Source organism: Lissotriton vulgaris, chromosome 9, assembly GCF_964263255.1.
Source record: "Lissotriton vulgaris chromosome 9, aLisVul1.2, whole genome shotgun sequence".
NCBI classification, from domain to species: domain Eukaryota; kingdom Metazoa; phylum Chordata; class Amphibia; order Caudata; family Salamandridae; genus Lissotriton; species Lissotriton vulgaris.
In genome coordinates this window covers 292,128,200-292,141,626 of record NC_141697.1, presented here as the reverse complement: position 1 = coordinate 292,141,626, position 13,427 = coordinate 292,128,200, and the positions used below count along the sequence as shown (strand labels likewise).

At 43.4% G+C, this 13,427-nt stretch overlaps 1 protein-coding gene across 1 annotated transcript; it reads right to left on the bottom strand.

Annotated features, from left to right (window-relative positions):
• Positions 1–3,294: 3,294 nt before the first annotated feature.
• On the bottom strand, positions 3,295–4,310 carry LOC147690032 (t-SNARE domain-containing protein 1-like). Its single transcript, XM_086939459.1, has 3 exons — positions 3,884–4,310; positions 3,493–3,604; positions 3,295–3,436 (listed from the first exon to the last, which is right to left on the bottom strand). Exons 1-3 carry the CDS (start codon positions 4,308–4,310, stop codon positions 3,295–3,297), a joined length of 681 nt encoding a protein of 226 aa, XP_086795585.1.
• Between the last annotated feature and the right edge of the window lie 9,117 nt (positions 4,311–13,427).

The following is a 13,427-nucleotide window of genomic DNA, read 5'->3' as shown; positions in this document are numbered from 1 at the left end:
GAGTGGTGCTGTGGTGGTGCTGAGTGATAATGTGGTAGTGCTGAGTGATGCTGTGGTGGTGCTGAGTGATGCTGTGGTGGCACTGAGTGGTGCTGTGGTGGTGCTGAGTGGTGCTGTGGTGGTGCTGAGTGATGCTGTGGTGGTGCTGAGTGATGCTGTGGTGGTGCTGAGTGGTGCTGTGGTGGTGCTGAGTGATAATGTGGTGCTGAGTGATAATGTGGTGGTGCTGAGTGATGCTGGGGTAGCGCTGAGTAATGATGTGGTGATGCAGAGGGCAGACAGGCACAAAAAGCAGTCTAACAAAGGGCAGATGGGAAAAAAACCAGGGAAAAACGAGTCTAACAGAGGACAGAAGGGCACAAAAAACCAGTCTAACAGAGGACAGAAGGGCAGAAAAACAAGGGAAAAACGAGTCTAACAGAGGGCAGAAGGGCACAAAAAACGAGTCTAACAGGGGGCAGAAAGGCACAAAAATGAGTCTAACAGAGGGAAGAAGGGCACAAAAAACGAGTCTAACAGAGGGCAGAAGGGCAGAAAAACAAGGGAATAACAGAGGGCAGAAGGGCACAAAAAACGAGTCTAACAGAGGGCAGAAGGGCAGAAAAACAAGGGAAAAATGAGTCTAACAGAGGGCAGAAGGGCACAAAAAACGAGTCTAACAGGGGGCAGAAGGGCAGAAAAACAAGGGAAAAACGAGTCTAACATAGGGCAGAAGGGCAGAAAAACAATAGAAAAATGAGTCTAACAGAGGGCAGAAGTGCACAAAAAAACGAGTCTAATAGGGGGCAGAATGAATCCCGCCCTGCGTGTTTGTCCACAAAGATGCCACCTTTTTGTGCAATACCTCTACTCAACTGGAGTACTTTCTACTGTCTAATCAGTAAGTGCTCCCTCGTTGGCTAAATGTATCGGGGCAGATTTACAATAACTGGCGCATCCCCAGGGATGCCCCAGATATTGTGCGCCGCATTTACAAAGCGGCGCACCATGTGGCAAAAACAGCACAGATGCGTCACGCATCTGTGCTGTAAAAGCAGCGCATTGCTGGAGCTGTGTCGCAGCTCCGGCAATGCTCTGGGGGGCTCTATCTCCCCAATGCTGCGTCAAGCCTTGCACCTGCTTCAAGCAGGCGCAGGGTTTTGACGCAGCATTGGCCTAAAAGTGACTGAGTGAAATCTTGTAGATTTCCCTCAGCCACTTTTAGGAGGCGTTCCTGCACAGGAACACCCTCCCCTGTGCCGGAACGCCTCCTGATGGCGCAGGGCTTTACAACGTGACGCATCTCTCAGATGCATCACGTTGTTAATACCCAGCACCATGGCGCATCTTTTGTGCTGCTGCTGCATCACAAAAGCGACGTAACTGCGGCGCAAAAGAGGCGCAAGTGGCTTGTAAATTTGCCCCATAGTGCTTTTACTACACTGTAGCTGCGTAAAGGGCCAGAAGATGTGTCTCCAGTAACCATGTGTGCCTGTGTTACAGGCACACATGGTCACTGGAGACACATCTTCTGTCTCTTTACGCAGCTGCATTGTAGTTACCCAATGAGGGAGCACTTACTGGATTACCCAGTAGAAAGTACTCCAGGGCATATCGCAAAAAATCAAGAATTCGCAGATTTTTTTTGCAATTTCACTGGGAAATCCGCAAATTCGCAAATTTCGCCCATGCTTATTTCCTGGATGCTATGCTGACCCGGATACACCACTACATAACCTTCCCAACCACCCAACAGGACTTAAATCAAACAAAGCTTGACTTCTATAACTCCACGCAATTCCCCCATGTAATTGGCTGCATTGAGCGTACCAACATCCACATCTGCCCACCCGCTGAGACAGAATACAAGTACCGGAACCGCAAGTCCTACCACGTTCTGAACATTCAGATGGTCTGCAATGCAAAGACAATCATCACCGACATAGTGGCCCAATACCCGGGGAGCACGCATGATTCGTTCATCTTCAGGTACAGCGGCATACACACCCGCTTGGCCAGGGGTAACTTTGGCGAAGGACATCTCCTAGGTAAGTACACATGCCCACATACAGTATGTCAAGACCATGTAGCTGCACATAACAGGCACTGACCCTCTGCTGCTATTCTTCAGGTGACAGCACCTACAGCCTCCGTGAGTACCTCCTCACCCCATACCTCAACCCTGCTACACCACAGGAACGGCGTTACAATGCTGCGCACATTCACTCTAGAAATGTCATTGAACGGACATTTGGGATGTTAAAGAGCCGATTCTGCATCCTACATAAGACAGGTGGGGCCCTCAAATACCAGCCTGAGGTCTGCTGCCGCATCGTGGCCGTGTGTGCCATACTCCACAATATTGCTATCAAGCGGAGGATACCTGTGGAGATCTCTGGCAGTGAGTCGGAGGGCAACAACCGCCCGCCTGCACATGTGCATCATGCACGCGGGGAGAATCCTGCTGAAGGACACAGGCGCCACAACAACATCACACTGAATTATTTCTAGTGCACCCATACTGCTCACACAACACTGCACTCATGCATACCAAATGAAATAATGACATGAGTCGGATTTGCTTTTGAAATAAATTCTTATAATTTTGTGAACAAGATCTTTTATTTACTTTTCTTGTTCAAAAAACATGAAAACTGTATTACGTCACACAGCCCCATGATTTCGAAGCAGGCATGCTTGGGACATCAGCATGGCACTGCTGCTAATGGTCAGTCCATCACTGGTGCCTCCGGCCGGAAGCACCCTGTCGCCTCTCTACATCCACCTCGCCAGTATCGGGCCGTGATGCTGCACTGGGCCTGGTACTGCTGTGTCGTTCTGGTACCACCGGCAGGGACAGGCTGCTCAGACTGGATGTACCCGCACTGGCATCATCACCCCCCCTTGCATAGCCATGGCCACACACCTGCTGGTTTTGGACAGCGGTTGTGACCTGTTCCAATGCCCTAGCAACATCCTGGCAGCATTGCACCATTTGGATTTGCATCGCCAGGGACCGGCGTGACAGGTGGGATGTTGCATTCCCGATCAGGTGGTTTGACCTGGTATATGCTGACAGCCGGGTCAGCAGCTGGCGCTGGCGGCAGAGGCTGATGTCCTGCTGGGACAGCATGATTTGGCTGTTCTCCCTCACTGTAGCTGTCAACTCCTACACGCTTTTGGTGAGTTGGTTCACAATGCGCGCAGTCTTGTAAAGCTGCAGCTGCATGTCTGCCATGTGCCGTGCCTGCTTTTGGTGGACAGCTGGCATCCGGCGTTCGATACCAAGCCCTGGATTTTGGGCATGTTGCCCCGTCAGCTCGTGTTGCCACGTTGCGCAGCTGCCTCAACCGGCCGTTTGACTGTGACCGCACAGTGGCTCTGCTCCGTGTCTGCCTCCTGGGTGGTGGTGTGGCCTGTTCCACTGCCATGAGTGACGCATGGGGTGGTTGCACTCCTCCTTTGGCTGCAGGGGTGGCCCTGTTCGCATGGGGAGGTGGTGGTACTGGTGCAGCTGTGTGTGACGGGCGAGGTCGTGGGGCAGGATGGCTCTCTCCCTCCATCTCCTCTGGGGTCTCCTCAATTTGGAGTGCTTCGCTGTCTGTGCTCTGTGGTTCTGCAGCACCTCTGATGCAAATGGGTGCATGATTAATTATATGAATCTTGCACATGGGATGTTGCAACATGCATGCAGGCTTGCATACTCTGACTGGCTTTAGAGATATGTTTTACTTGACAGGTCTGGCTGTGTGTGGCTATCAGGGAACTATTGTCACACTACAGGTCCCACAATGCAATATGACGATTCTGATGTGCATGGCCTGCATTACTGGGGTTATGAAATGGCTAGCTCTGGGTGCATGGGCATTGTTAGAAGACGGGGTCGCAGTTGCATGGCTCTTACCTTGGGATTGTTGTGTGGGTCGGGAGGTGTCCAGCTGAGTGACCCCCACGCAGGCTGCTGGCTTGATGGTATCCTCAACAAGGTCCTCGAGTGGAGTGTTGTCCGGAACTGTGGGGTCTCCTCCTCCCGTGGCATGTTGCTCCCCCAGCCTCTCTGCTATGCGCTCTTTTGCACAGCCTCTGAGGTCATACCACCTCTTCTTCAGCTCATATATTGAGCGCTGGGTCACTCCTACAGAGTTTACCTTCGCCCTGATGTGCTGCCAAATGCGCCTTTTGTCTGATTCAGGCACCTTCCTGGATTCCTTCCCAAAAAGCCTATCATGGTCCCTGCTGACTCCCTGGATCAGGAACTCCAGCTCCTGTTCAGAAAATTTTATTTTCCTTTTCCTGCCAGTTGCACTGCTTGCTGCTGCATCCTGGGACATTCTGGAGTTGGATGTACGTCCTGTTGTGCGGCTGCAGGGTGTGTCTGATAGAACTCAGTGCTGTACCTCGTCCTCTCTCCAGCTCTGTGTTCAGAATGAGTGAGGGAACTGACAACTTCCTGGTTGGGATGTCATCATTGTGCTCGAAATGTGACTTCCCGTTTTTGCTATCTCGCAATTTGCGAGATCGCAATTTGCGATTTCGGTAATTGCGAAATCGCAATTTCAACATGGGAAACAGGAGATTCTGCGATTTTTGAACGATTTAGTGAAAATCGCCGATTGCGGCCGACTGCGAATCACAGTTTTTGGAATGCTTCCTTTGATGCCTCTCATTCTGCGAATTCTAATTTGGGATTCAGTATTTTATGCAAATTACAATTCGCTGAATCAGGGCTTGATGCTTCTAGGGGTTACAGCTCTCTCTGGACTTCATCCCCCGATCACGACTTCACATTGGCCTCTAGCAATTGATTTGGCATATGTTTACTGCAACAGGGGCCTCCGCGCTGTGAAACAAGTACAGCTTTTACTTAGTTCCGATGCGTGCAGTGCTCCAGAATGAGAATCCGTGTCGAAATTCAGCACCGGTGACAAACTCTATTTCATTACAACTGACTACTCCAACATCAGAAACAGACTCCAGCTTCCTCGGGCTCGCTGTGGAGATATTTTATTTTTCACCACACACAACCAGGTAGCATGTTTCGACCGTGCAAGCGGTCTTTGTTAAACCTACAGTTGCAACCATTGTTTTCTGTTATTTACACCATCAACAAGGTTTCAACAAGGTTAAAGTGACAGTGCACCATTTAAAAAAAGTTCCAACAAGGTTAAAGTGACAGGGCATCATTTCAAAAATTAAAGTGACATGTGCAATCCTGCTTACAGAGACAAATAACCTGTACATATATATATATATATATATATATATATATATATATATATATATATATATATATATATATATATATATATATATATATATATATATATATTCACTGAAAAAACCATAGGTTTCACATCAGTTATAGTTAGGAATTAGCATATAAAAAACCGATTAAATTCACTGAAAAAACCATAGGTTTCACACCAGTTATAGTTAGCTGAAAATTTTACTGACATAAAACCATTGAAATTCCACGTTATAGTTAGTTGGACTCACTATAACTTGCGCATGTAATGCACTGCTGATGACGTCACATATTACATCACTGATGACATGGTCAGTGACATCACTCATGACATCACTGATGACACCATCCAGTGAATGTGTGTCTTTCTGAAAAATAAATAGCTTTTCTATATGTATATGAAAAAGGTCGATGGAAGAATAAATGTTTAAATAAGTATCTAAATGGATGTTTTTTTAAAAAAAATGGATTAGTTAACTGGCTTATTAAGTGTATCTTAGTGAATACATGTATTAGCGAGTAATGTTTAAATATTTAAATATATGTATCAGTGTTTCACTTTGTGTATAAGTGGCTGCATGGGTTGGTGAGTACCTACATGTGTGTGTATATGGGTTATTAGATGTTTATTTTAGTATCAGTATGAATGTCTGTATGATTTGGTGGGGGTATTACTTAGCACATAGATGCATCAATGACTGACTCACTGTTTGTATGTGTTTTGAAGACAGCATATGTGTAGGACTGTAAGGGTGGATGAGTGTCTATATGTGTGTGTTAGTGAGTGAATGACTGTCTCACTAGTGTCTTTATCAGTAACGACATATGTTTTAATCTAGTATATGTGAGTATTGATGTATATAAGTGAGTATATGTGAGAGTGAGAGATTGTAAGAGTTCCTGTTTAAATAGGTATGTGTTTCTATAAGTGTTTGTTTAAGAGAGTAAGTATGCGTAAGTTTCCTTAGAAGTAAGGTGGTAGTGTGTGTATAGTTGTATATTCAAATAAATGGATGTTCAATAGTTTATTTGCATGTGTGAGTAACTTTTGGATAACTGTCGGTGTGTAACAGGATGTATAGGTGTATCACTACATATGATGAGTGAGTATATGTATGAGTGACTATATAGAACTGTTGGTGAATGAGTGGATGTGTATACAGATGGTGGAATTACTGAATTGGTTCTTGTAACTGGTATGGGTATCTCCATTTTTTTGAAAATGTTAGTTTCTATTTTTGAATATGAGTTTCAAGGGTTACATTACACTTAAAGGATGTCTGTCACTTTCTCACAAGGATGGTGTCATCAGTGATGTCATGAGTGATGTCACTGACCATGTCATGAGTGATGTAATATGTGACCTCATCAGCAGTGCATTGCAGGCGCGCAAGTTATAGTGAGTCCAACTAACTATAACGTGGGAATTTCAATGGTTTTATGTCAGTAAAATTTCCAGCTAACTATAACTGGTGTGAAACCTATGGTTTTTTCAGTGAATTTAATCGTTTTTTAAAATGCTAATTCCTAACTATAAATGGTGTGAAACCTATGTTTTTTTCAGTGAATTTCATAGGTTTTTTAAATGCTAATTCCTAACTATATATAAGGCCTCAAACCTATGAAATGTAATATTTTTTATAATGAATCCTATATTGTATATTTACTTTTTTTTTTTTGCCCTGGAGCGCTCCCGGTGCGCGCCCCGGTGAGCGCACCGGTAAGCGCAGTTTTCCGGCGTGCCCCGGGGCGCGCACCGGTGAGCGTCCCGTTAGCGCTATTGCAGCGAATGAAAACAACATCGTGACGTATCGCGTAGCCGCGTCAAGCACCCGAGCGCATACGATCGCGCAACGTAAGCGCCGCAGAGTGCGCCCCGGGGCGCAACTACGGGCGCGGCCCGGGGCGCGTAGCGTAAGCGCGTCGGGTCATGTGACCTGAAAATAACACTTTTGATTGGTTCAGAACACTTTTAGTTTCCAAATAATGAGAAAGCCCAGGTCATGAGACCTGAAATTAACACTTTTGATTGGTTCACAACAGTTTTGTTTTCCAAATGATGAAAGACCCCACCTTTTTTCCTCATTTTCACTTTGTTGTTTGAGTGAAGAAGACCTGCATTCATTCTGTGAGAAATGGCTTCACTAGTAGCAGCTGCAGGTGCATCTGCACCACCATCACCTCCACCACCACCACAAGGACCACCACAAGACCACATTGGTGGTCATGAAGAAGAGGAGGACGAAGAGGAGCAGGAGGAGAGGCAATATCTGCCTGAGGACAATCCCCCATACAGACCCAAGGAAAATTTTATTTGGGAGTTTTTCAAGATGCCAAGGGGTGCCAAAAAAGTGAATGCAGCTAAGGTTACTTGCCTCATCTGTCACCAAAAACTGTCAAGAGGGAACCCAAACAAAAAATATTCTTTTGGGAACCACACTATGATTAGGCATATGCAGAGGAAGCACCCAAACAATTATTCGAGAGCAGAGGTCAGGGAACTGACCAAGAACCCTCCCCATCCTTCTTCCTCAAGCACCTCCAATCAACCCACTCCATCGGGTGCAGGGGCTACGGAGATGGTCCCTAATGTCCAAACCAAGTTTGCAAAATTTAAATTTGTTTGCATATATTGCAACAAAACAATATAATATGGTGAGCAGAGCATCACTTTACTCAATCGAGCTGCAGACAACCATCACTGCAGCAAGCAACTTTAATTTTTTTCTATTTTTTTTGCTCCAGTTGAGCTGTTTGCAATTCCCTGTGTTTTGTTTGACCCCAGAAAAACTACAAAAAAAATATATAATTGTTCAGAAAATCCAAAAAAAATAAAAAATGTTCAAAAAAACAATAAAAAAAATATAAAACAACAAAAAGAATAAAAAAAACAGTTCTTTTCAGAACTACCTCCAATTTATATAAAAATGCTACATTTTTAAAAAACTGTCTTTCTTTTTTTCCCCATGGTACGCTCCCCGGTGCGCTCCCCGGTGCGCGTACCGGGTGCACCCCCCGCGAAAATCAAAAAAATAAGTAACATTTTTTGCCCCCTGGGGCCCTTTTATTGCCCCCACATCAAACCTAGGGGGTCAGGGGGGTCTACCCCGCCCCCTTTTGGTCATTTCCTCCTTTGTTTTTGCCACCTCTTGTGTCTCAATCCTACCGAGACACAAGATGGCGGCCACTCCGGACTGTTTGGAATGTTTATAGACACCCGAGAGCCAATCAGCTTTCCGTGCGCAAGTCGCGTGGCACGCCCGGTGCGCTCCCCGGTGCGCGTACCGGGGCGCGGCCATAGATATATATATTTTTTTTAACCTAAATTACTCAAATTCCACTGGAGCACATATCTTGAGACATAGCAAAAGCACATCGGGCTACCAGTCCCTACAATTTTGCCAAGTTTGGTGAAAATCCATTCAGCCGTTCGGGCTAAAAGTGAGGTCGACCGCCCTATAGAAATTAACATGGGGAAAACACGTTTTGGGACCCCCCTTTTATCTCGGCCTTTTATCTCGGCCCCCGCTTCACGAATCCCCCCAAACGTTCAGGGAAGGACCGGAGCGCCGCGAGGCAAATTTGAGGAAATGTTCAGGCAGATTCCTCAACTGGCGCCAAAGTTATTCACAATAGAATGTTGAGATTTTGCATTGAAAATAATCCTAACTATACCTACCTACTGGCAAGCATTGTGGCCTTTTCTCTTTCATTGAAGGAGTGGATGTGGATATATATATATATATTCACTGAAAAAAACATAGGTTATAGACCATATATAGTTAGGAATTCGCATTTACAAAACCTTATTTTACTCACACAAAACCATTGAAATTCCCACGTTATAGTTAGTTGCACTAACTATATATCGCGCACCCGCAATCCACTGCTGATGATGTCACATATTACATCATTCATGACATGGTCAGTGACATCACTGATGACATCACTGATGACATCTCAAATGACATCACTGATGACATCTCAAATGGCATCACTGATGACATCACTGATGATATCTCATTTGACATTACTGATCACATCACTGATGATATCATTCATGTGATAATACGATGAACCTCTTCAGACTCTAATATAACCTTAGATACAATCAGTGTAAACAGACACTCACAGACTGTCACTCATCCATGGAGTTACTCACACACCTAGTCAGTCAATCAAAGAATCAATCACACCTCCATTTCCTCAACTATACAGTTATACAAACTTTACTTATTCAAACATATACTAACACATATTAACTCTCTTATACAATCCCTGATACAAGTTCACAATGATCCATACAGCCACTCACACATTCACTGGCTCTTATGCACAGTTATTTATATATGTCAACTCTCACATGTACTGTGTTTTACATATGTACTTACTTTGACATGTAGCACTGAGATATCCATTCACTCACCAATACACTCATGCACACAGTCAACCGCCCATACAGCTGTTTCCACATGCACTTTTGAAACCATACATCTAGTGAATCAACTGCTCACACATCTATGCACAGTCATACACCTCCCAGCCACCCACACACACACTCAGTATCCCATACAAATACTTGGGCAACCAATCAATAACCCATATAGTTACTCATATAGCTACTTATCAACACATGCAACAGTTTACAGAACAACAGACATAATGATGCACAAATTAAGACAGTTTAGTCACTAACCCATGCACTCAGTGAGACACATTTAATCACTCACTCATACAGTCAGTCATGCACCTACTAAATCCTTCATCCAGACACTTATACATCCACTCATTCTTCAATATGTAAGACATATTTTAACTTTACAGAAACATACAGTCACTGGATGTTGTCATCAGTGATGTCATCAGTGATGTCATTTGAGATGTCATCAGTGATGTCATCAGTGATGTCACTGACCATGTCATGAATGATGTAATATGTGACATCATCAGCAGTGGATTGCGGGTGCGCGATATATAGTTAGTGCAACTAACTATATATGGAATTTCAATGGTTTTGTGTGAGTAAAATAAGGTTTTGTAAATGCGAATTCCTAACTATATATGGTCTATAACCTATGGTTTTTTCAGTGAATTTTCAAGGTTTTGTAAATGCTAATTCCTAACTATATATGGTCTATAACCTACGGTTTTTTCAGTGAATTTTCAAGGTTTTGTAAATGCTAATTCCTAACTATATATGGTCTATAGCCTATGGTTTTTTCAGTGAATATATATATATACATACATATATAAACATATATCATCTGTATATCTACATATAAATACAAACATAAATGCATGCATACATATACTTATATGCATTTTAGGGTTGTTGGGGCGTTTTCGTGTGTATTATGTTGCTTTTTTAGGGCTTTTGGGTCAATTAAGTAGGGTTCCCGGAGCCTAGGGCTGAGGGGCCGGTTCAGTTTCGTGCGTATTGGTGTTGGCAAGGTTTTGAGGGATTTTGGCGGTTTTTGGTCGAGATTTGGCCGTTTTATGGCTTTTTTTGTGTTTGCGGGGGGCACGTATTCGGGTTGAAATTCGTCCCCGTTCCAGTGGATGGATTGGGCTGATTTTTGGTGAGATGTTAGGGAATCGCTGGAACTAGTGTCCAGCCAAGTTTGAAGCGGATCGGAGCAGTGGAAGTGCTTTAAAAAGCAATTTTTGTGCGGAGTAGCGAATTGTCATGTTATTCAATGGGAGTTTTTGGTGCGCATGGAGAAGGTGAATTTGGGGTGTTCCAGTTGCGCTAGAGGGACGGGGCTTGGGTGAGCTGTAGGGAGAGTGGATCGGCAGGTGTGCCGAATTTTTGGGATTTGTTGGCCGAAGGGAAGGGTGTGCTTGGGCAAAGTCGATTTGGTGAAAACGGTGCGTTATTTACATGAAAGTTGAAAAAACACTAATAAAAGCGAAGCTAAAAAGCCACCTCATTACAAACAGAATGGCTTTAACTTAAATGAGGGCGAGATCTATTGCATTTTCAATGCTTGTTTACTTTGGTTCCATCAAGAAGGCATTCAGATGTGTCACACATTTGCCATAAATTCTGAATGTTAGCACTCTAGTTGCACATTAGATCACTGTAGTAAAGCTACTGCTCACCAGGGACGTCTGCTGCTGGTATTCAAAGTGCATGTTTCAGTCTGCATGTCAGAATTTTTTTAATGAAATAGAAGAGGATTTGAGAAGTCACTCAAAATGATCCCTAATTTTTCTTTCTGAAGCACTAATCATACTTTCTATGGCAAAATTAACCCCCTCATGTTGTTCCTTTTTAAATTGAGTGTTTTCAGACTTACCACTTCATTCCAATCAAGATGGCTTCTGGTGTGCCATACTTTTGTCATAAGTAAGACTGTTAGCGCTCTAGTTGTTCTTTAGAACACTCTGGGACATTCTGTCATTGGGCTATACTTGGGGTACATCTGGGTGATATTTGGGCTACATTTAGGCTCTTTTGTCTCTGGTGGCCATCTTGCGAGACTATGTCAGAATTTTTTAATGAAATTGAAGAGGGTTTGAGAAGTCACTCAAAATGTGCCCTAATTTTTCTTTCTGCAGCACTAATCATAATTCATATGGCAAAATATACCCCCTCATTTTGTTCCTTTTTAAATTAAATGTTTTAAGAGTTACCACTTTATTCCAATCAAGATGGCTTCAGGTGTGCCATACCTTTGTAATAAGTAGGACTGTTAGCGCTCTAGTTGTTCTTTAGAACACTCTGGGACATTCTGTCATTGGGCTATACTTGGGCTACATCTGGGTGATATTTGGGCTACATTTGGGCTCTTTTGTCTCTGGTGGCCATTTTGGGAGACTGCATGTCAGAATTTTTTAATGAAATAGAAGAGGATTTGAAAAGTCACTCAAAATGTGCCCTAATTTTTCTTTCTGCAGCACTAATAATACCTTCTATTGCATAATATACCCCCTCATTTTGTTCCTTTTTAAATTAAATGTCTTAAGAGTTACCACTTTATTCCCATCACGATGGCTCCAGGTGTGCTATACCTTTGTAATAAGTAGGACTGTTAGCGCTCTAGTTGTTCTTTAGAACACTCTGGGACATTCTGTCATTGGGCTATACTTGGGCTACATCTGGGTGATATTTGGGCTATATTTGGGCTCTTTTGTCTCTGGTGGCCATTTTGGGAGACTGCATGTCAGAATGTTTTAATGAAATAGAAAAGGATTTGAGAAGTCACTCAAAATGTGCCCTAATTTTTCATTCTGCAGCACTAATCATACTTTCTATGGCAAAATATACCCCCTCATGTTGTTTCTTTTTAAATTAAATGTTTTAAGAGTTACCACTTTATTCCAATCAAGATGGCTTCAGGTGTGCCATACCTTTGTAATAAGTAGGACTGTTAGCGCTCTAGTTGTTCTTTAGAACACTCTGGGACATTCTGTCATTGGGCTATACTTGGGCTACATCTGGGTGATATTTGGGCTACATTTGGGCTCTTTTGTCTCTGGTGGCCATTTTGGGAGACTGCATGTCAGAATGTTTTAATGAAATAGAAAAGGATTTGAAAAGTCACTCAAAATGTGCCCTAATTTTTCATTCTGCAGCACTAATCATACTTTCTATGGCAAAATATACCCCTTCATGTTGTTTCTTTTTAAATTAAATGTTTTAAGAGTTACCACTTTATTCCAATCAAGATGGCTTCAGGTGTGCCATACCTTTGTAATAAGTAGGACTGTTAGCGCTCTAGTTGTTCTTTAGAACACTCTAGGAGGCTGCAGTAGAACACAAAGGAATCAACTGACAGTCTCTGTCCTTGTTGGATGTACATGTTTTACTGAGAATGTCAGACTTCATTTTCACATGACTGAGAAAGATAATGTGAATTTACAGAAAATATGCTTTCAGTTTAGCTTATAGATCCCCTTCCAAACCACTGTGGGAAAATCATGAGATATTAGTTTTCTTTCAAACAATATTCATGATATCACAGCAGAAGGTTTTTTCACATGGTAAAATCACCTTAGAACCCACCACAATTCCTAAAACGAGTATGGTACCATCAACAAATGATTGATAATGTAACTAAAGTCCTAAAACCCTCTATTAACTACAATGCTTTTTAATGAGGTGCTATCATGTATATTGGTCCCAAGATGGCTGCCAACACTTCTTGGATGAAGTGCTGACAGCCAATCAGATCAGATGTGTGGTTAGGCTCCGCCCAGA